The sequence below is a fragment of the Urocitellus parryii genome, chromosome 10 (genome assembly GCF_045843805.1).
Source record: "Urocitellus parryii isolate mUroPar1 chromosome 10, mUroPar1.hap1, whole genome shotgun sequence".
In the NCBI taxonomy this organism is placed as follows: domain Eukaryota; kingdom Metazoa; phylum Chordata; class Mammalia; order Rodentia; family Sciuridae; genus Urocitellus; species Urocitellus parryii.
In genome coordinates this window covers 36,409,797-36,433,882 of record NC_135540.1, presented here as the reverse complement: position 1 = coordinate 36,433,882, position 24,086 = coordinate 36,409,797, and the positions used below count along the sequence as shown (strand labels likewise).

Here is a 24,086-nt window from a genome sequence, read left to right as displayed (position 1 = left end):
TTTTGTGAAAGACAATCAAGAAAATGTTGCTTCCTTTAGATTTTGTGCTGAAAGTGCTAGAAGGTAAAGAGATTTGAATATGTGTAGTTTGAACAGATGTAAAAGCACAGGGTGTGAAGATACATTTTGTTTTGGTGCTAGGGATGGAACCCTGGGCCTCTACCCTGCTAAGCATGGTGCTCACCACTGAATAAAGATATAGATCATAATGCGTGTGTGTGGGGGGGGTGGGGAGGGGGGGGAGGTAGTTGGAGATTGAACCCACGGCTTTGCATGTGCCAGGCAAGTGTTCCACACTGAGCCACACTTACAGCTCCTCTTGTTTATCTTTTCAAGCTAGTAAATTAGTGACTTGATACCCTAAATATCTCATGCACTCAAAGCGTCACAACATTTTATGACTCCATATTGTGCATTTCAGCAAAGGAGGAGGTCATCCTCTTGTGTTTTCCTAGGCTTATAAAATTGTAGTCACATCTTGCAGTTCTTTCAATATTAACAGTTAAAAGGATAGTAAGGATTGGTATTCTTGCTTACTCACATTTCTGGTTTAGGGATCCATGAGAAAGGTTATCCTTTTCTGGCTGCAGTATTTTCAGTCTTTCCCCTGTCTGCTGGCTTCAAATGATAGTCTCTAGGGTATATGAAGAGTTACTCTCATTTTCTTTCTTTCTTTCTTTTTTTTTTTTTTTCTTGTGTGTGTGTGGAGGGGTGCTGGGGATTGAACCCATGGCCTTGTGTATGTGAGGCAAGTACTCTACCAACTGAGTTATATCCCCAGCTCCTGTTCTCATTTTCTTAGTTTTGATTTGTGTTTGATAGTATCATCACCATTTACATTATTAACTATATTCCAAAAAGTTAATGCCAGTATTGACTTTAAAATTTTTATTCTTCCTTTTCTTTTGTCAGAAGAAGATAGAACAAAATTTAAGCATGAGAATTAAAAAAATTTTCCTACCTTAAGAAAACTCTCTTATGGTTACTTTGTCTCCATACCCATACTTGAGCTTTCCCTCACCAATGCTGAAGATCTATTTTTAAAAAATCATCTGTTCCAGTAGATGTGCAGATATCCTATAATCACAAGGGAAATTCATGACCCTCTTAGAGAGTTTTCCCTATTATTAATTTACTTTGAAGAAATTTCAAATTTAAACCCATATGAACATAACCTTTCCACCCAGATTCCCTATCAATATTTCACTGCATTTGCTCCTGTTACTGTGGCTCTTTTTGTGTCAGTTGTCATAACTGGTTTTTGGGAACCATTTGAGAGGAGACTATCCCTAGCTCCTTCAGCATTACTTTCCAGAAATGTGTGATCACTCAGTTTTTGTCTGGCAGCATCCAAGGGGAAGTGTAGTCTCAAAAAGAAGGCAGGAGGGGTTGAGTGCCTCTCATCACCCACCTGGGGTCCTCATGTAGTTGACTGACCACCACATTGTGTCCATTCAGTCTTGTCTAGCCTGGTGTTTTCTAGTCCCATCTCATTCCAGGTATTATTAAAATTGATCACCTGGTCAGATTGCTGTCTGCCAAGTTCACCATAATGTTCCCTTTTTCCTCTTTGTACTTGATTAGTATTTTGAGGGGAGATGTTTTGACATTATTTTGGAATCCTGTTCCTCTTTAAACTTGACTCACTCACTGCAGCCCATGTTGATGACTGATCCAGACAGCTACCACTATGACAGTTGCCAAAGGGTGGTTTTCTAATTACGTCATCTTATTGTTTGAGTTTCTACTAATAAGAAAAACCTTCATTCATTTTCTCTTCTTTCACTTACTGTAGAGACTTATGGTTTTATACTTTCTTCAATAGCATTCAGTTGTAATGCATGATTATTATTCTTTATGTTGATGCTACTAATACTACTGATTAGTCAGTGGGAGATCTGACAAGGTGGGTTCCTCTCTTCATCTCTCATTATTTCGACTTATCTCTTCATATTTTGATATTTCCTTGGCACAGCAAGAAATTCTAGACTCATTTTATGCCTGCCTTGACTAATCTGGAGTCACCTAAAGTTCATTTTTGTAGAGAACGGTATTTACAAACCAGTATCAGGGTGATTTGAATGCTAACTGCTTTTGAGATGTCTTTGCTTCTAGGCCTTCTTGACAGACTGACCTAGGGAATATATGTGTGCATGTACAGATACACATGTACATATACATATATCTACAATTTTGTTAAAAAATACATCTGCCTAGTTGTGCAAAATGACTGGTAATACAGATATGTCTATTCTCAGAAACCTTTTGGTCTAATGGGGAATTCAGAAAACTAGAGCACTAACCCTGCATTCTATTGTAATGGAAAGATTAAAAGATACCTGTGAACCCCTGATCCTAAATTGTGGAACTGGATACGTGGAGTTTCAAAAGTGAATATGTTGTTTGTGTGCACCTGTGTGTAGGGAGGTAGGCCATGCTCTAAGAATGGAAATGACCTTTCTTGTCTATAAACAAAACAAGACCAAAGTGTTGACCATTGTCCACTATAATGTAACAGATGTGACAAAAGTCCTTAAGGTAAGTTTTGTATACTTTTTTTTCAGTGTTTTATGTAATGGGGGAGGGAAGGAGATGTAGGTGGCAACATTATGATAAGTTCTTGTTGGCAAGGTTTTATAGTGTAATGATACAGTACTTTGCACAGAAATGCTGTAAAGCAATAAATAAGAGGGCAGTGGCTTGTGAGAGATGATAGAAGGGTGGAGGGGAGGGTGGGGAGACCAGGGAATTGTGGACCATAGGCTAGGACAGGAATCAGCAGACTCTTCTTGTAAAGGACCAGATCATAAATTCTTCAATTTTTATGGGCCGTTTGTAGCACAAAAACTGCTATACGCTGCACAACCAAAATAGCATGGCTCTGTTCCAATTATATTGTTTTTGAAAACAGAGAACAACCAGCTACACTGTGCTGATCCCTGGACTGGAATGTAAACTCCAGGAGGGCTAGGGTTTTGTTTTTTCGCGTGTTTATCTGCTTGTTTTGTTCTGGGCTCTCTCCCATGCTGGAGATTGAACCCTGGGGCTCCTACTTGCTAGGCAAGTACTCTTAATCACTGGACTACATCCCTAGATCTGGAAGAGTGTCTTGTACCTACATAATAGACATTTAATAATTGTGCTAAGTAGATGGGGGTAGAATCGGCCACTGCTCCAGATTGGAACTCTTGCGTTTGTGATCATACGTTTTTGTTGTTTTCTGTCAAAATAAGCCAAATACAGGAAACTGTAAAATTCTTTGTCTTAATACATGCACATTAAGTTTGTGGTAGAATCATTCAGGATGGCTTGGTTTACTTTATATAAAATATCTGCCTTACTTGAATAGGTGTTTTATTTTTAGTAGAGTTTTATAGTTATACATAGCAGTTGGGTTCATCCTGAAAAACTCATACATGCATGGAATTCAATTTTGGAACATGATCCTCCGTTTTCCCTCCCTTGAGTAGGTATTTAAAAAATGTGGAAGGCTTTTCTGGCAGTAAAACCTGAGTGAATCACAAACTTGTTTCTGGTCATTTCATAAGTAGGTCCTTGGTAGCTATTAATAAAGAAGATGTACCAGTACTAAAGATAATGCACCTTGAAAGTTAACCCTATCCTGAGTGTGTTTTTGCACTGAATGGGGGAAAGGCCATCAGAAGAATAAGAGATTTTTCTGTCATGGTTTACTCCAGGTTTACCAGCTTCTCACTGTCTTCGTCTGATATTTGAGTGAGAGGTTCCTCAGTTAGTGAGCAAAGTGAAAGGTACATTTCACCTCAGTTCCCAGTGACTATGGTACAGTTATGAAATAGATCAGGTGTCACAGGCTGTGAATGCTGAGGTCCTCTTGGATGTAAGAGCCATGAGGAAGTTGCATTGGGAAGTTCATTAGTCATGACAGTTGTAGGATTGACCTCTTGGGAATTATTAATCTGAGAATGAATTGTTGTCAGCTTTGATCTTGCTCTTGGACTTGATACTCTGGGGAATATATCTGGATCTATTTACAAATCCTAAAGATAGACTGGGTGTAGATACTAAGGTTGTGAATGAACCAAGTGTGGCCTCTATTTCTTCATGCCCATGTACCTGCGGTAGTTCTGCTATGATTTTTCCGCCTTTCTGCTCAGTGTGTATATTCACTACTCTCACACATCCATCTATTTTGTTTGAAACATTGATGTCTGTTCTGGGCCTGTACATCCTTAAAGGACATCCCTTACTTGAGTGATGTCTACCAATTGTAAACTGATCATTTTCCTGTCCGCTCTTGGACACTTAACAAGGAAGGGAATTATCTAATTTTACTATGCACATTTTGCTTTTTCTAACTGGTGATGTTTTTCTTGTTTTAAGCCCTGGTGATACTTTCTTATCCTCTGGAATGCTTCCTTCTAGCCTTTGGATTTCTACTTTAGATGTTTTTTAGTCTGATTAGATTTTAGTAGCGCAAGCAGTACTACTGATATTCTACCAATCTGTGATTACTTAACTTGACTGGGTTGCAAGTGAGGCTGTTTGAAGATACTAATCATCAGACATTTCTCAGAAGCTGTCATGTATTTTACAGTGTGTTAAGGGGAGGCTTCATGAAACTCTGTTTCTTATTTCAAGAAATTTTTGTTGTTCTTTGGGGATGGAACCTAGGGCTCCTGCATGCTAAGCACTGGCTCTTCCACTGAGCTCTATTTCCAGGCTAATTTCAAGGATCCTTGAACATTAGATATATCATTTTCCAAAAGGGATGAATGGATCAAAGGAATGTTTAGGGACCTGAGCCATCTTTATTATTGATCCTGACCAGTGATTGACATCCTCCACATACTAGGCTTCTATTAACCAACAATTCATTTTTTTTCTCTTTGAATTAGTGCTTGTTTTCAGCCTGCAGTTTCATCACACTTCATTGAGTGCATTCCATGTAGACCACAAACTAGTAGAACTTTGTTTAAAGTGGAACAGTAATTCAGTATGTTTCTGTGTTTATAGTGGGATCATGAAACCTGGTCTTAATGCCATTCTGGGACCCACGGGTGGAGGCAAATCTTCGTAAGTATAATAGAAAGTTTAAGTAGACATATTCTGTGAAAATTTAGTGTGCTTTAAAAAATCACTTTTATGTGGGTGTTAAGCATTTGCTGTGTATGCCTAGTCTGGTTCTTAGGTTCTGTGGATAACATATAGTTAGGCTAGCTTATGTTTTTTCCCAAGGAAGTCTTATTAGCTCAGGTTTATTAATATGGCATGATGAAGTGATTGACATTCAGCAGTGGGCCATATTATGACCTAATGGGAAGGAATAAGAAGGGGAGATGGAGCAGAAGGTGTAATTGAAGAAATGAATCTCAGGAAAAGAAGCATATTTTCTGGGTTGGGACCACCAAGGTCAGTCTGCCAGAGGCCATTTGGGAGGTTAATGCTAGATAAGCCAATGTTGTTTTCTGTTATATTTTTGAGCTTTCTTATTACATAATGAAAAGGAAGGTGAGAATTTGAATAAATATAAACACATATCTACAGGTGTATGTGCTTTAAATACATATAAATGAATTATTTGGGTTAAATGATAGATCATTTGACTAGTTAACTTTTTAACTTGAGTCGAATTTGGATTCAAAGTAGCAGAGAGATATGACCTTTTTTTTTGAGGGGAAAAAATTACTACATATATGCCTTTTACAGATTGCTAGATGTTTTAGCTGCAAGGAAAGATCCACATGGATTATCTGGAGATGTTTTGATAAATGGAGCTCCTCAACCTGCCAATTTCAAATGTAATTCAGGTTATGTGGTACAAGTAAGTATTAGTGATTTCACCTGTTGTGGTTCCTGTGTTTCTGTATGGGTAAATGCCTTATAGTGTAGTGTGCTTCCAGTTGATTATATAACATGGAACCAATTGTCATGGAACCAGCCTTCTTAAGATTTAGGGTGGGATTAAATGGAAAGGCAGAGAGTACCTGGAATAGGATCCCTGTAGTGCAGTGCTATGAAGTCTACCAGTTTTACCATTTCTTAAAGAGTCTACTGTTGTCCTTTTTGCTCTTCTTGCACATTTTTCTCCTAGAAGACGAGTTTGTCACATCCTCTTACAAAGCAGGAAGTGTCTGGTTATAGTCATCATGACCACCCTGCTTCATCTGGGTGTACAGAGGAAGCACAAAAATGTTTCCTGTGGGAGCTGAGGCTGTCTGTATGTGGAGCCACTGAAGTTTGTAGAGTTGATTGTTCACTGTTAGCTAGAACTTATCTTGGTTATATTGTTTTCATGGATTAAGTTAAATACACTAGAATGATGGTTTTAGAAAATACTCAACGTCGTAGAAAAGTTTCATTGAAATCCTATTTTTCCCTTCAGGATGATATTGTGATGGGCACCCTGACAGTGAGAGAAAACTTGCAATTCTCAGCGGCTCTTCGGCTTCCAACAACTACGACAAATCATGAGAAAAATGAGAGGATCAACAAGGTCATTGAAGAGTTAGGTCTGAGTAAAGTGGCAGATTCCAAGGTAATGTGAAAAAAACCTGATAGAGTCATAGGTAGGAAAGAGGACCTCCCTGTGTGGACAATGTGACCTGAATCAATAGTTTTCTAAAGTGTGTGTGGTCAACAGTGGCTGCTTTCTGTAATGCTGAGAATGGTGACAATCCATGGGGAAATTAAGTGGAGAAACTGATCTTAATGATGGTTGGATCCTGGGATGGAATGTGGCCTGTGTGGAGAGTGTCCCCGGATGGAATGTGGCCTGTGTGGAGAGTGTCCCTTCTCCATGGGCCTCCACCCTCATTGTCAAGCCATGGCTCATTTGATGCCTTTGCACTAACTTTTTTCTTCCTGTTTTTCTCTTCCCTCTTTTAGCTGTTCTTCTCCCTCTCTTCCTCCGGGGGACTTTGTTCCATTACTTTTTTGAGGTATATTTTTGGAATTGATAAATGATGAGAATCCAAGGGTTACTGCTATTCCACTTTGGTATAATTTGGTTTTCAAAACTATATTCAGTCACATTAGGATTTATCATTTGTGTAGTGACCAAGGTATTTTTCTATAGCATTTCTTTGGCAGTTTTTTTCCTCTCATCCCCTCCTTCCCTTTCTCTCTTCTTCCCTTTCTGTTGCCATTATTTATTTCCACACTCTTACATGCCAGACTCTTTTAGGTTTGAGAGGTACAGTTGTGGTCAGAAGTAACAAAGAATGGATAGAATAACTCCCCCTTTGGTGGGTTGTGCAGGATCAAGAAGAGAAAATGAGAGGAACAAATGAACTTTACAGTTGACTAGTCAGTAAGGAAGCTTTACTGAGCAGATATTTGGCATTTTGGGGGATTAGGAGCCGTTTAGAATGTACAGCTATACTGAACCCCTGTCATCTTCTTGGACATTGGGAAGACACCTTCCTCCCCACCCCCCGCTGCTTCCTATACTTCCTTACAATCTTTATGTAAAGTATATTTTGTTTGGAAGAATAATCCTGTGATGCCATCATTTACCACTCCCCCACCCCGAGTGATGTTTTCTTTTTTTTATCTCTATTTATTTGATTTTTGTCATTCCAGTTAGGTACTTTCTTTTACTCTGTTACCATTTCATTTTTCTCAGTGCATGCCAGGACTCTTATGCTAGGCAAGTGCTCTACGCTTGAGCTGCACCCCAGGCCTGTTCTTAATCTTTAAGCACTCACTGCCTGAACTTGCTTGTTTAGATTTCCAGGCCATATATAAAGCCAGCTGTTGACTTCTTAGAATTCCTGTAATCCTGTTGATCAAAATTTTTGACTTTTTAATGGAATTTTATACGTAACAGAAATATAGAGAAAATAGTCTGATTACTATAATGACATATTGTAAGATGATTGATATTATAGTTTAATTACTAATATTTTTCACCTAGATTTCTCTCTTAATATTTTACCCCATCATTTCTACAACCATTTCTCTTTTCTTTTTTTAATTGGTGCATGTACAGTTATTTCTTACTGAGATATTTTAAAGAAAGTTATATAATATTTTGCCCTTGGATACTATTTATGCATCTGTAAGAATATGAGGTTGGAGGTGTAGCTCAGGGGTGTTATGTGTTCTTATAACATTCGAGACTCTGGGTTCTTTCCCGATGATAACCAAAACAACAAACCAAACAAAAAAATAATTCAAAAAGGACATTTCCTGACCTTACCACAATACCATTATCAACTAACAGAATGAACAGTATCTTCATATCTTCAGCTATGTTAAGCCCATATTCATTCACGTACCTCAAATTGTCAAAATGTCTTTTTTAGTTCAGTTAATAGGACTCAGTCCAGGGCCGTGCTAGCACTTGATTATTATCTCTTTGGAGACTCTTAATTTCAGAATTGTTTTCTACTTGCTGTCTCCCAAACCTTCATACTCCCCTTCCTAAACATTTTCTTGTTGAAAAGATGGAGCTAGTTGCCCTGTGGAATATGCCTTCTGGATTTGTCTAAATGATAAATCAGGAATTCTCTGGTGTTTTAAGGTATAGACAATATCCACTTGGAGAGTGTTACGGAATTTGAAAAAGTGCTCATGTGGTATGGTAAAAAGTGAACTTTCCTGTGTCCAAGCCTGCTCTGTTTTTGGAGACTTTAGGTGGAGGCAGTGTGTGTGGGCGTTGTTAGAAGACAATAAAATACTGGAGATGCTTTCCCTTTTCCTCTCCTATCTTTATCTCCTGTTTTAAACTGAGATAAAGATAAATATGTCAGGGTCATATTTTTAGTGTTCTAACTTATTGGCTTAAAACTAAATATTTGACTTGATGAGAAACATTCAGAGAATGGGCTTCATATTGCATCTAGCAGCTCTGCCCTGAGCCTTAGTTTACTCAGAAGCCTATTCCATCTCCCAGGTGTCCACATACTTGCTGTCCAGATTAATGAGGATAATGGGATAAAGTGTCTCTAGTTGGGCTGGCACAAATTAGTTCACCAAATGGTAGTGACCATGGTTATTCTTATTAATAATGGTGATAATCTGTGTTTTAGGTTGGAACTCAATTTATCCGTGGAGTCTCTGGAGGAGAAAGAAAAAGGACCAGTATAGCAATGGAGCTGATTACTGATCCTTCCATCTTGTTTCTGGATGAGCCCACAACTGGTTTAGACTCGAGCACAGCAAATGCTGTCCTTTTGCTCCTAAAAAGGTATATGCTATGAGAACACTGTTCTTTCATTTATTTAATATCTAATCACTTCTATATAGCAGGTATTCTTGGTGAAGAGGATTCAGAAATGAACAGCAGAATTTTTTCCTTCTTTGTTAGAGGGAAATTAGTCAATGAACAAAGTAGTGTTATTAAGAAAGATGAAATAAGAGCTTAAGGAATGATGGCAGTGGTGGGCACGTGGAGCTCTTCTAAGTAGCAACAGGAAAGACCACAAGCACATGACCTGTGATGAACGAGAGAGAGGTAGTGAGACCTGCTGTATCTGCAGAAGAGTTCTGGTTGGAAGGAGTGGTCATGGCCCCAAGGCATAGCATGCCTTATGCGTGTGGAACATCAGAAAGACCAGAACCCAGTGACTAATTGGAGAGGAAGTTGCCTGCTGTATAGTTATTAACAAGACCACAGACTAGAGGCTCAACAACAGAAATTACTTTTCTTCCAGCTCTGGAGGCTAGATGTTGAGATCAGGGTATTCACAGGGTTGTTTCTTTTGAGGCCTCTCTTATTGGCTTCTAGATGACCATCTTCTCCCTCTGTGTCTGTGTCCTAATCTCTTCTTAACTGGACACAGTCAGATGAGGAACCTCAATGACCTCATTTAATCTTACTGACCTCTTTGAAGACTCACTGGCCACATTCTGAGGTTACAGGTTTTGGGGAAGCCACAGTTCAGCCCATAACAGTGAGAATATAATGTGAGGTGGAACCTGGTGGCAGGTTACACAGAGCTCAGAGGCCACTCTAAGAAACATGGCTTCTTTTGTCACTTGGGGATTTGGGAGCATTTTGTGAGTGTCAGAACAGAGTGATGGTGTGGGGAGGGCTGAATAGTTGGCCATTGGGTGAGTGAAGGGCAGTAGGAAGGAACTGCTAAGGCAGGACAGGGCCTGGATTAGGATGTTCATGGTGAGGCGGTGAGAAGAGCATGGGTTCTCCATCTGTTTTGAACCAAGAGAATGAGGATAATGGGATAAAGTGTTCAGGAAGTAGAGCTAGCGTGTGAGGAATGACTCCTGGGATTTGGGGCTGGAACAAATGGAAGAAAGAAATTAAAGAGATGACATTGCCTTTTTTTTTTTTTTTTTAAAGAGAGCGAGAGAGAATTTTTTTAATATTTATTTTTTAGTTTTCGGCAGACACAACATCTTTGTTGGTATGTGGTGCTGAGGATCGAACCCGGGCCGCACACATGCCAGGCGAGCACGCTACCGCTTGAGCCACATCCCCAGCCCACATTGCCTTTTTCTTTTGTTTGTTTGTTTGTTTTCATTTTAATTTATTCTGTGCAGTTTAAAATAAAAGTTAAAACATCATACAAACCACAGAAACTTTAGCTATAGTACTGACCAATTTTTAAACAAAAATCACTGAGTGATAATTTACGCACATTCCTCATCTTTAGGGTTACATCTTGTTGTTTGTACAAAGGTATTGATAACACACACAGTCTAATTCCTCATATGCTTATTTGTCCAGCAGCAAGATGACAATGCATCATAGCACACGAGGTTTCCTTTAAGAAACCACAGCAGCAGTATTTGGTGAATGTTATGCATAGAACTGACCCAGAGGTAACCCACATTGCCTTTTATCTAGAAAGGAGACTGTGGAAAAACATTTACAGGAGCAGTGTTAAAAGTTAAATTTGGGACATATTCTTTTCTTTTTTACCCCTTGGTAATGGCAATTGAACCCAAGGGCACTTTACCCCTGAGCTATATCCTCAGCCCTTTTTATTTTTTTATTTTGAGACAGGGTCTCACTAAGTTGCCTAGTGCCTCACTGAATGGCTGAGGCTGGCCTGGAACATGCAATCCTCCTGCCTCTGCCTCTCAAATTGCTGGGGTTTCAGGGGAACACCTGCACCTAGCTGGAAATATTCTTCAAAATGAATAGAAAATAATTTCAAACTGACAGGAAGGCTCTAAGAATAGTGCAAAGAAAATCCCGTGCCCCCCACCTAGACTCCCCAACTGCTACGTTTTCTTGCATTTGCTGCCCTCCCTCCATCTCTGCTCCCTCTACATAATTGTTTTCTGACATCATGCTCTGTCTCCTCTTAACACTCCCCAGAGTAAAATCCAAGAGACAAGGACACTCCACCATATCAGCCTCCCAGTGAGGAAGTCGGCAATGATGGCTTCACAACTATCAAGTCCTTTCACTTTCAAGTCAGATGTCACCGGCTCTCCCTGCAGCATGTCTGTTTTCTTTCTGCTTTAGAAGTCTACAGACATACACCTTTTCTACCTGTTCCTTGTTTTGTTTTCCTAATGTGCAAGAGTTCCTCAGTCTATCCCTGTCTCTCATGTCTTTGATAGTCCATTTCATGGTGTGACCCTTGGCTGGGTCTGTCCCAGTGTTCCATGAGCTGACCTTGGGCATGAACTGATGCTGAGCTGTCAGCCACATACCCAGGACTGACCCATCACAGGTGGTATGCAGTTTGATTCCCTGATCATGTTGCTGTCTTCTGGGAAATTATTATTTTTCCCATTGTAATATATTGGTATTTTATTGGGGAAGATAATTAGCTCTTATGCCAAGACTGTGTCCCTCATAACATCTCTCCCACAAATTTTAGCAGACACCAATAACTCTGCTCTTGTAGTAGTTGCCTAACAGGTAATTGTTGACATTGTATCTAAGGAAGAGGTTTTCTTCCTTCCCTATTCATTTCCTGTGTGATACGTTAGGTTGGAATCTGTTATTTTTCACTGTTTCAGTGATCAAATTGATCCTGATTTTGGCCAGTGGAAGCCAACTCAGTGACTTTCAACTTCTCCCTAATCATTCTTTCAGCATTTCTTTTTTCTTTATGATCACTGTGATGTTCTATGTTCATGTTGTATCATGTTGTACTTTTCTCCTTTCAGCCATTTGTGGATGGATCCTGGTTCCTTTTGGGGTAATTAGTTAGAACCCATGATCTGGTTGCTCAGTGTGCTCACTGCTATTGGAGTGGCATGCTTCTAGACCTTTAGTAGGCAAACCTAGGAAACGTGTGTGTGTGTGTAAATGTAGACATATGTTTCTACATTCCAATTGGAAATATATTGAATATAAATATGTATATGTTTTTTTAATAGAAAGACAATGTAAACATACAGAAAAGCAATAGTCACAGATGTATGTATATTAAATACATATACTGTTAAATATATGTATACATGAGTTCATGATAATATTTTAATTCTAAAACCTCCATGTTATTTTGTTTTTGGCATTTCCATGTTTGTGAGTGACATCAGGGAGAGATGTGACTGCCATTTTCTCAAATATTCACTTACTTACTCAAACAAGTAATTCAATTGTTTAATGCAACCAGTCTCCCAATGGATCTTACCACTCCTTTGTCCACTACCCCTGGACACCTCTTCGCCTTCGTTTTTTAAACTTCCAGACACCACATTCATTACTTTCCCTATCGCTAACTTGCTACTTAAGTTGCTCACGCTCTCTTGAGTAAGTCTCTATGCTAAGAGAGAAGAAATGAAAATAATAAGATTTTAGATGTCTTAAGTCTGAGATTTCAGTTGCCCGTGAGAGGAAACATCTATGATATGTTTGTTTGTCTATAGCTGTGTAAAGGGTATTATTCATTAGAGACTGATGAATTGGTACAGAATATCCTAGTTTTGTGATTTGCTCTGCTTAACACACAGGCACCCTGCCCCATGCAGGGAGCTCTAATCAGTCCTTCCCAAGCACTGCTCTGCATGCTCATCACCTGCAGTTGGTTAGAATGCAGATTTTGTTTCTTTAGGTGCCAGGTAGAGCCCAAGATTCTCCATAGGACATTAAGAGGACATACTGATACTGTGCCACCACACTTGAGAATCAGGGCTTCCATGCAATTCCACTTCTTGTTTTGACTTCATTACCAATTCCCTGTGGTCTTCTCGCTAAAATCCCAGATTCTGAGTGAAGGGTTCATCATGGGCCTGTTTTGCTGTAGTCGTTTTAGTGAGCTTCTTTGCCTAGCAGGCACACTCCTTGCTTTGTAACATTGAGCTGCTTATAGTTCCCTGCATAGATCTTTTTATTTCATACTGTGTTTGTTTGTCTTGTTCTTCTATCTTCTTCTTCACTCATTCCTGTTGAGCCTTTTGATATTTTACCTACATTATTTTCAGACTGGATTATAGGTCTCCTGTTTTTAGTACAAGGAACCCTTAGCTACTTCCATTCCACATTCTGTAGAGATCACTGATCCTCTCTGTCCTGATTCTCCTTGAGGCAGAACACCCTTGTATATGCTAGCATATTGGACCCACGCTAGCATAGCATTGACACTTACCAAATGCTTAATTTGAAATGATTCTTCTCATAGCCCTTTTAAATGACAGTTTTAAACAGTGGTTTTGGCCTTTGTTTCCTCTGTCTGTATGAAATAACTCCCTGGAAGGGTACTTTCTGTTTTTGCCATGGAATGAGACCAGAGATCAAATCTCAGCCTTGCCTTTTAGTAATTGTGACCCCTGGGCCAGTTGCTTGACCTTTATGCCTGATTTATAGAAAGAAGGAAATGATCATATGGGCACTGCCTTATAATAATACCATTATGAAATTGAAACGAGATTATTACTAAAGCATTTATCAAAGATGTGGCAAGTGCCTAGTAAGTTAGCTGTGTCATCAGGCAGAACAATAAAAACCAATTCTTAAAGAGCCAGAAGACTTAAGTGATCAATGAGAACTGGGTGTACAATCATTGTTTTGATATTTAGTCCATAATGAGTTCTCAAACTTGGGTGTACTTAGAGATACCAGGGGTGCTTTTTAATAATATGGATTGCCAGTACCATTTTCCTACCCCCACCCCCCACAGAAATTCTAATTCAGTGTCTGGGAAGACTGTCCAGGAACCTGCTTTGTCAATAAACATTCTAGTGGCTTCCAGACTGTTGATGCAATATACTTTAAAACTTTGGGTCAGGCACAGTGGCACACACCTATAATCCTAGCAGCTGGAGAGGCTGAGGCAGGAAGATCACAAGTTCAAAGCCAGCCTCAGCAATTTGGCAAAGCCCTAAGCAATTTAGTGAGACCCTGTCTCTAAATAAAAAGTTAAAAGGGCTGGGGATATTGCTCAGTGATTAAGCCCTGCTCTGGTTTCAATCCCTGGTACCAAAAAACCAAAAAAATACTTAGTGTTTTGCTCTTTTTTTGTCCCGAGAATTGAACGCAGGGTCTTATATATGTTAAACATATATACTTCTACTACTACTACAACTTCTACTACTGGACTACACTCCCTACTGCCTTATTTTTTCATGAAAGCAATTGAATTTAATTTCTCCTCCTAACAAGTTGGTTATATAGGATGAGATGAGACATTTGTAAGAGAAAAATCATGTTGAATTGGGATCAATGGAAGTAACAGTGGAAAGAAACAAAAGTATTTTACCAAGAAGTACAAGGTTTAGGCCAGCCACCATGGCTCACGCCAGTAATCCCAACAGCTGGGGAGGCTGAGTCAGGAGGATCACAAGTTCAAAGCTAGACTCAGCAACAGTGAGGCACTTAGCAACTCTGTGAAACCCTGTCTCTAAATAAAATACAAAATAGGGCTGAGGATATGGCTCAGTGGTTGAGTGCCCGTGAGTTCAATCCCCAATACCAAAAAAAAAAAAAAAAGTGCAAGGTTTAGATGCTTAACGATACTTTATTTTCCCTCTTTTAGGATGTCTAAGCGTGGACGAACAATCATCTTCTCCATTCATCAGCCTCGCTACACCATCTTCAAGCTGTTTGACAGCCTCACCTTATTGGCCTCAGGAAAACTCATGTACCACGGTCCTGCACAGGAGGCTTTGGGGTACTTCGAATCAGCAGGTGTGGTCGACCTTTTCATGCACTAGTTCCTTCATTCATTAGACGAGGAAGAGCAGACATAGGAAGAGCAGAGAGGTCAATAGGAGTGCTGTTTGAGTTCTGGATTTGGGAATATGGCAGCATGAAAGGTGATAATATGGACCTCTGAGTTTAGAAGGTGTAGATGCAATCATTTCTGACATGTGCACTTCCAGTCTGGAATTCCCTAGGTGAACTCAGCACAATGTACTAGGAAGTTAACTTTTTTTTTCTTGGACTTAGATTTAGATTTTTGAAGAAGTCATGATAAGTCTAGTGATATCCATTTTGGGTTTCAGGATTTATGATAGGTAAAGACTAATACAAGATGTTTTGAAGAGTCTAAAATTGCTTTGGAATATTGTTTTTGTTTGCTTTTTGCTGGGAGACAGGGTTTTTGAAACACTATGATTGAATACATAAGAGGATAAATCAGTGAGGGGAAAAGAGAGCAAGAAGATGAAGGAGAAATCTGTTAGATTTTCTCTTCCCTTTCTCCTCACCTCCATCACCCTCTGAAAATGAGTCTTCCTTATTTCCTAAGACTACGAGGTTGAGTTTTGGAGTGTTTTCTTTTATAGGTTACCGTTGTGAGCCCTATAACAACCCTGCAGATTTCTTTCTGGATGTCATTAATGGAGACTCTTCTGCTGTGGTATTAAACAGAGAGGTAGAAGACTCTGAAGGTATGTGTGTCTCTTAGATTCACGGAGTTTTGCCTAATTGATTTGACTGATGTTCAACAATGCGATGGCTCATTGAAACCTGGCTTTGTGGATGCTGTGTCCTGTGGGTGTTTTTATATGCATGTATGGTACTATCTGTTATAAGGGTAGTTTCCACTAAAAGTCAATATTTTCATTGTGTATGGTATTTTTAAAATAGAAACTTGACACTTTATGCATTGGAACATAGTAAAAAGCAAGAATCAGATTTTTATATAAAGATTTATAACTCTGTATGATAAGTCTGTTTAAAAAAATTAGAGTTCACTGGAAAGTCTTATGGAGATTCCTTAAAACACTAGGAATGGAACCACCATATAACCCAGCTATCCTATTCCTTGGTATTTATTGAAAAGAACTATAAGCAGCATAGGATAGCAATATAGCTTCCTCAATGTTTATAGCAGCACAATTCATAATAGCAAAATTATGTAATCAACCCAGATATCCATCCATAGATGAATGGATTAAGAAATTTTGATATATATTCACCATGGAGTTTTACTTAACCTTAAAGAAGGATGAAATTATGGCATTTGCTGGTAAATGGATGGAAATAGAGAATATCATGCTAAGTAAAATAAGCCAGACTCAGAAAACGAAGGTTTGAATCTTCTCTCAAATATGTGGAAAGCAGAGCAAAATAAAGGAAAGAAGGAGGGACGGATTGGATATCATAAAGTTACAGGGAAGATCATTAGAGAAGAAGAAGGAGATCTAGAGGGAGAGAGGAGGGATGGGAAAGGGGAGGAAATGCAGAATGAACTTTTAAAAATCATGCTATGTGCATGAATAAATATACCACAGGAAATTTCACCTTTATGTATAAGTAGAAGAAAATAATTAAAAATAAATAGAGAAGTGAAAGGAAGATCCATAGAGTAGAGGAAGGAGAATGGGGGGGGGGAATTGAACCAAAATTCAATTCCATGCATATATGATTTTGTTGGGATAAATCCAACTACTATGCTTAACTATAAAACTCTAATAAAACAAAACAATCATGACAACAATAACAAGAGTCCAAATAGGCAAAGGTCATTGAATTTGTTGTATCGTAAGATCATGGCATTGTCCAGTTCAGTTACTTGTGTTTTTCTGATGTGTAAAGCAGTGACAAAAACTAATAATTTTCAATTACTCAACCTTTAGAATTAAGAAGCTGTGCAAAAAGGGGTCACAGAAAATTGAGTTAAATCAGTTTTATCTGTCAGTAATATTTCCCTTCTTTGTCCACTTTTATTCCAAAGCAAACAACTCGGAAGAGACTTCCAAGAAAGAAAAGCCAATCATAGAAAAATTAGCTGAGTTCTACACCAATTCCTCCTTCTGCAAAGACACAAAAACTGAGTTAGATCACCTCTCAAGTAATCAAAAGAAGAAGAGGAGCTTAGCCTTTAAGGATATCACCTATGTCACCTCCTTCTGTCATCAGCTCAGATGGATTACCAAGCGTTCGTTCAAAAATTTACTGGGTAATCCCCAGGCCTCTGTAGCTCAGGTAACCTGTCAGATTCTTTTCATTGTGCTGTGAAGTACTCAGGTGGGAGCTATTTGGTTCTGATGTGGTCCACTTCAGGAATATGTGTATCTTCTACCCACCCCTCCATCGACTTGTCATCCCCACCACTCCATTTGGGATGTAGAGATAGTGAATAGAACAAGTAAAAATTTACTCTCTCAGAATTTTTTGTTGTTTAAACAACTCATAATGGATAGTCTTAGTAGAAATTTTCTTTTTAAATATAAAGTAAAGGCAATGTGAGCCATACATGTGGTTTGCTAGTAGCTATGCACTGTCATTCAATGATTGATTCCAAAAGTTCAACCCAAGGCCATGTTTTGTATTTTGAGACTCTAATATAGTAGTGGACAAAACGGATAAAAATAAATCTCTGCTCTTGTAGCTTATTTTCCTATGAGGGCAGAATAATGATATCTGAATAGAGAAAATATATAGCATGTCAGATGGGCCTATGAAGAAATTTCAGCAGAGAAGGAGTGGAAAAGGAAAGGAGAGGGAAGGAGGTGCAGAGAAGAGGGTTGGTTTACAGTTGAGATCAGGTGCTGAGGTTGTTCAACACCTGAAGTCTGTCTGGCTGTCCACCGTCTGAGGGAAGAGCCTGTATGCAAAGTGATGTTCCTTATGACTGGCCTTCCTTATTGAGAAATTCTTGTCTTTGGAAAGCAATAGATACTTCAGAGAGTTTGCCTATTCTACACAGGTAATAACCATCCTTAATAAGGCTCTCTTAACAGTGAGATCATGTTTTCTTTCTTCTTTTGGTTGGCTTTTAGGTAGTTATTGATTATCACTCTGTAATATTTTTCTATTATTCTTTTTTTAATATTTTTTTTAGTTGTTGGTGGACCCTTATTTTATTTATTTGTATGTGGTGCTGAGAATTGAACCCAGTGCGTCACGCATGCCAGGCAAGCGCACTACCACTGAGCCACAACCCCAGCCCCTCTGTTATTCTTAACCCCTGTAATTTTTTCTATTATTCTTAACCCAGTGTCACACACAAACACTAGTATTCCTAGTTCATTTATTCATCATTTTTAAGAAAATCAGTTATCTGGTTGTTTTGGAGTTGCTGTTTTCATTATCAGTCACTGAGTTTCTGGTAAGTATAAAAAGGTGGCATGTCGTTGCTCTAATGAAATATAGTGACTTCCCAGCATGAGCCTCTCATACATATCTGAGAGCCTGCATCCCTATTTCAGCTGTGCTGTTCATCGCTCCAAACATTTTTGGTTCTTGTGATTTGGCATTCCTGTGAAAACACAAGCTCTTTTGTGTCCTGTCAACCAAGAGTAACATTTTATTCTTTGGTAATAGATTGGATGTCATTTGGGAATACATCAGGTCAGTGAGCTCCATCAACCTTGGTGGCCCGTTGTTCAACAGTTAGATGATGAAATGAGTTGATTCTTTAGTGTGATTTATGAATTAGGTTTTTCTTACTTGCCTCTAAATTGGTTTATAAGTGTCTTGTTCAAGACACATATGTAATAGTTGTGGGCAGGGCATGATCAGAACACACCTATTTGTAATGCATCTGTATTGTGCCTGTTTTGGGTCTTGGCTTCTGTAAGGTGCAGACAGCAGGCCCAGAGCCTGCAGGTTGCATGTTCAGCCTACTTGCCTCATCAGTCAGCTGGGTTCCACAAAAGGAATTCTAGCCATGTTCACAGACACGCAGTCTCTGGAATAAGGGTAGAAATTTATAGCTCCTAGAGCTTACTGGGACAACCGTTGTTAAGGTTTGTGGCTACTAGAGTGTTAGTGTAGAAGGCAGGCCCTAAAATTTGCAGGCCATATATGCTCTTTTTCTCATGTATTCAACCCTGTCATTTTAGCATGAACCAGCCATGGTTACTACATAAACAAATGAATGTGGCTATGTTCTGATAAAACTTTATTCGTGGACATTGAAGTTTGAGTTTCATATGAATTTTGTATTGCAAGAAATATTCCTCCTCCTCCTCCTTCTTCTTCTCCTCCCTCCCTCCCTCCCTCCCTCCCTCTCTCTCCCTCCCTCCCTCTCTCTCCCTCTCTCTCCCTCTCTCTCTCTCTCTCTCTCTCTCTCTCTCTCTCTCTCTCTCTCTCCCTCCCCCCTTCTCTTCTGCAACTGGCTGCTAAGGGCCTGCTAATAAAATCTCAGACAGGTTAAAAAAAAAAAAAAGAAATATTCCTTATCTTACCCCTACCCTCAACTATTACAAATTGACCCAAACAATTCTTGCTCACGAACTTAACAAAAATAGGAGGGTTGGCCCTATTTGGTCTGTGGACTATAGTTTACTGATCCTTGATGTAGCATCCTTAATCTTGTGTATTTTTTATTTCTCTAAGTTTTTAATGTTAAAATGTTTGATGACTTTTGGCTCATAAATCTTGTATCTATTGACATATTGCTGTACTTTGGTTTGAACTACCTATTTATTTATGATTCAGACTTAGCCTTTAACAAGAGGTTATATTTGGAAGACCTTGAAATCAGTGGGTTGTCCATATAGAAAGATTTAACATTCATTTATGTGCCAAGTGTTTTCTGATCTTTGGAAGACTTTTTCATTGATCTCTTGAAGAATCATCATTTCTATAGCATATTAAACATTTGACTATAGATACAAATATCCCTTAGAACACACCCTGAGAAATATTGGTTAAACATGTTTTAGCAGATACAGAATAATATCATTGGAGAATTTCTTTTTTTATCCTTCTGTTCAAAACAGAGGTCAGATGTGGGAAGTTTGGAATAGGGTCATTTGCACCATTGTGCAATGTTTAGTTTGCCTGGTGTTTTTAATTTTTTTTTATCCAAGGAAGAATAATAGACACACCTTGCAAAAGCATGATATGAACATGGGATAGTTTCATATTTTTTCAGTGTGTTAGAAAATTGGCCTGAGTTTTTGAACTTTGATGCCTTTAGAAAACATCCTAATGATAATACTGACAATCTTAGTGTATATCAAGTTTGAATGCAAAAGAATATGGAGTGTCTAGTTTGGAAAGACTTAAGTCTTTTTATACTGTGTGAAAGTATAGAATCTCACATACAAGTGCATGCAGCATGTTAATAGGGCTATCTGTGTTTATTTTGCAAAATTTATCTATTCTAATGTAATAGGGTATATTCTGAGGAGACTGAAAATATGACAGGGTAATGAATGTTTTCCCCCTAAATTTCTGTCTTATTAATGAGGAGACTTTTAAGGATATCTTTACATAATATTCTTTCCAGAGTAGTTTTACAAACTGGCCTTTTCAGATTATGAGTCTTTTTAAATTTTATTTTATTTTTTTATTTTTATGTGGTGCTGAGGATTGAACCCAGTGCATCATACACGTGAGACAAGCGCTCTGCCACTGAGCCACAATCCCAGCCCTGACTGTCTTTCTTCTTTTGTTTGCTTCATGCCAAAAAAAAATGTCCTTCACGAAGTACTTCATGTCTTGATATTGTTATAGCATTGAGATTTTTGAATAACTTTGAATTTTCTTAGACACATGGTAGGGTATTTTGTTTTCTTTAGATTACCATTTCTTATATTTTTATTATTATCCTATGAATGATAATAATAAAATAGAATTCTTTACACAAATTATATAATAATGGAAAATTAATTCTTTGCTAGTTGAAGCATCCTTAAAAGAATTTTTATCCTAAATCCCAAAGTGCTTTGTCCAGTGTCCTTAGAACTCTCCACGTAGACTGAGTAGGTGAAGATGGGTGAGGATGATCCTGTCTTGGCAGCTCAGGTGTGATGTGTTGACTGAATGCTTCAGTGACTGAGGTTGAAGGAGAAGCAGTAACAGAGGAGATGGTAATGGAAATACTTGGGTGCTCCCAGAGAGAGCTGGCTGAGTGCTTTGGTGACAGTGACAATGCACTTTCCCATGCAGACTCTGACTCCCCAGGCCTTGGAGAGGTGGAGTCCAGCTCAAACCTACTTCCTTTATTGTGCAAAATTCCATTGTTTGAATTTGTGTGTGTGCTTTAAAATTTTTGTTTATTTTTAATGTTAAGAGTAAAGACATCCTGTTTCCATTTATGAAACTGCATGTTCACTGACACAAAGGTTGAAAGTTCAGGCCCAAACTCTAGGCCACTTAGACTTGGTTTTATTTCCCAAATGACCTAATTAGGTGTTTGCATCACTTTGCTTCCTGTGTGGCATTTGTCAGTTCAGCACCTGAGCTGGACCTGGAACTGGCAGTCATCTGCTTTGTTGTTCTGTCAGTTCTCCAAACAACAAATACCTTGATTTGCTAGTTGTTTAGAAAGCAGTCTAATAACATATACTGCTTTTTATTCTCCCAGGGACTGTGGTCAAAGCATTAAAAATGTGTATCTCAATGGAGAGATCTGATTATATTGCCATGTATTGTGTGAAAATAAATGATATGTTAAAATTGTTACCTCTAATCAGAACTCTTTTTTTGTTTGTTTTCATTCTTCTTTTTGAAAAGGTTGCTGTCACAATCGTATTGGCACTGGTTATAGGTGCAATTTACTTTGGACTAAGCAATGATTATAGTGGAATTCAGAATAGGTAAGTAAGTCTGGATCTTGATTTAAAATAAAAATGCTATTACTTTGTTCAATTCGTGAACATCCATTAAGAATTTGAATTTAAAACAAGTACAGCCTAAATGGCATTCTTTTGGGGTTGGGTGAATGAGTGAATTGAAAACTGAATGGAAGAGTTACTTTTGTTTTTCACATGCACAAACATATTTATGTCTCTTTTGATACAGAACATAAAATTTGCCTTTTTAACCATCATAGTATATAGTTAAATAGCTTTAAGTATATTGACATGATTGTTCAAAAGTCACCACCATCCTACTCCAGGACTCTTTTTTAAAATATTCCCAAATGGAATTGACATACCCATTAAGCAACAGCTCCTCATAGCTACTTCTCCCAACTCGTGGCAAACACCATTCTTTGTGTTTCTGAATTTGACTACTCTAGGAACCTCATGTACATGGAGTCCTAAGTACTTGTCCTTTGGTGACTGACTTATTTCCCTTAACATAATGTCTTCATGATTCATCCGTGTTGTAGCATTTCTCTTTTAAGGTGAATAGTCCATTACCCCCGCACATACCACAAACCATTTCATTTATTCATTCATCCATTGATGAATATATGGGTTGCTTCCTTCTTTTGGTTGTTGTGAATAATGCAGTTATGAGTGTACAAATATCTGTCTGAATCCCTGTTTTCAGTTGTTGGGTATGTTGCCAGAAGCAGAATGGCTGTGTCATATGGTTAATTTTTTGAGGACCTGCCATTCTGTCTGCAACTATACCATTTTCCATCATCAGGAGTACACAGGGTTTCATTTTCTCCACATCTTCCCCAACACTTAATATTTATTCTTTTTTAAAATATACAATAAAGATCACTGGATCTTTTGAGAAATGCCTATTCAAATTCTTTGCCCATTTTAAATTTGTTTTATTGTTGTTGAATTGTAGGAGCTCTTTATATTTCTGAGATTAATTTCTTCTCAGATGTATAATTTCCAAACATTTTCTCTAATTCTGTGGGTTTTTATTTAACTGTATTTATGATGTCCTTTGATGTACAAGTGTATTCAACTTTGGAATAATTCAGTTTATCTATTTTTCTGCTGCAAGTTAGCCAATTTTCACTGTTTTGGATTTGTTTGACTTGAGGGAAAGATAAGCTAGTGGGACTCAGCTTTTCCTAACTGAATAATGGTTATGTTAGTGTTATGATTCAGACCTAGTTTCAGTTATAATATACCTGTAAGAATCTTGATCCATGATGAGATTCATTTATTTGTTAATTTTTCATTTATTTTTGAGATGAGCTCTCTATGTTGTCCAGGCTGGCCTTGAATTTCTGGGCTCAGGTGATCCTCCTGCCTCAGTCTTCCAAGTAGCTGAGACTGTAGGCTTATACCACGGCACCTGGCTTTACAGTGAGACCTTGTAGTGCCTGTATCATGTTCTGAATATAGGTGTTGTGCTGCATCACAGACCTCAGAGTTCTTGTCACTTTACTAGGCACTGGGCTCTCCTTGACACCCACAAGCTCATGTGACCTTCCAGAGATCAAAGATGGCATATAATATTATCCTTATTTTACTGTTGAGGATGTTTGAAGATGCTTATGTTGAACATATGTTGATGTCTGGAAAAGACTGATTAGTTTTGAAAGAAAGAATAAGGATAAAAGTAGATTTCACTCAGATAATCAAGTAGTGTTAGTCTACAATGAGATGATTTTTGCAACTGTTTTCAGAATTAGGTCATTGCTTATCTTTTTATCTTCCCTGAGGGTTGGGATCTCTGGATTGTTTCCATACTTGCTAGAAATGGATGGTTCGTGCAGGTTGTGTTATCCTAGAACAGCATATCTCTGTTCTAGAATCTAGGAGCTCTGGGCTTTTTTGTTGTTGTTGTGTAGCATGAAGTGTTTGGAAAAATTGTTGACAAACCTGTACTTAATTGGAATTATAAAGATGAACTGGAAAGCTAGACATTAATGGTGTTGGTAAAAAGATCCAAAGAAATAAAGAAGAACTTTAGCTTTTTCTCCAGGTGTCTTCTGGAGAAATTATATTAATTCGTATTTTTTGACTTAAAATTGCTACCATTTTTAATAAGAATTTGGACTAAATGAAAGTGGCCTATGTGTGTGGTTTATCTAATCCCTCCTGGGATGATTGATCAGTGATTAATTCTTTTGATTAGGTGCGGTGTGGGGTGGGGGGAGTTTCAGTGTCATCTCTGGAACCAGGTTGTTAGAGCTTTC

General features: G+C 38.3%; 1 protein-coding gene across 4 annotated transcripts in view; it reads left to right on the top strand.

Moving 5' to 3' along the window:
- Positions 1-24,086, top strand: part of Abcg2 (ATP binding cassette subfamily G member 2 (JR blood group)) — a 114,189-nt gene that overhangs the window by 80,023 nt on the left and 10,080 nt on the right. For all 4 annotated transcript variants that reach the window (XM_026379649.2, XM_026379651.2, XM_026379650.2 and 1 more), the window contains exons 3-10: positions 4,996-5,055; positions 5,689-5,803; positions 6,365-6,517; positions 9,015-9,172; positions 14,883-15,034; positions 15,634-15,738; positions 17,028-17,278; positions 21,764-21,846. In XM_026379649.2, coding sequence (XP_026235434.1) covers positions 4,996-5,055; positions 5,689-5,803; positions 6,365-6,517; positions 9,015-9,172; positions 14,883-15,034; positions 15,634-15,738; positions 17,028-17,278; positions 21,764-21,846 — 1,077 coding nt within the window. The remainder of the gene's footprint in view (positions 1-4,995; positions 5,056-5,688; positions 5,804-6,364; positions 6,518-9,014; positions 9,173-14,882; positions 15,035-15,633; positions 15,739-17,027; positions 17,279-21,763; positions 21,847-24,086) is intronic.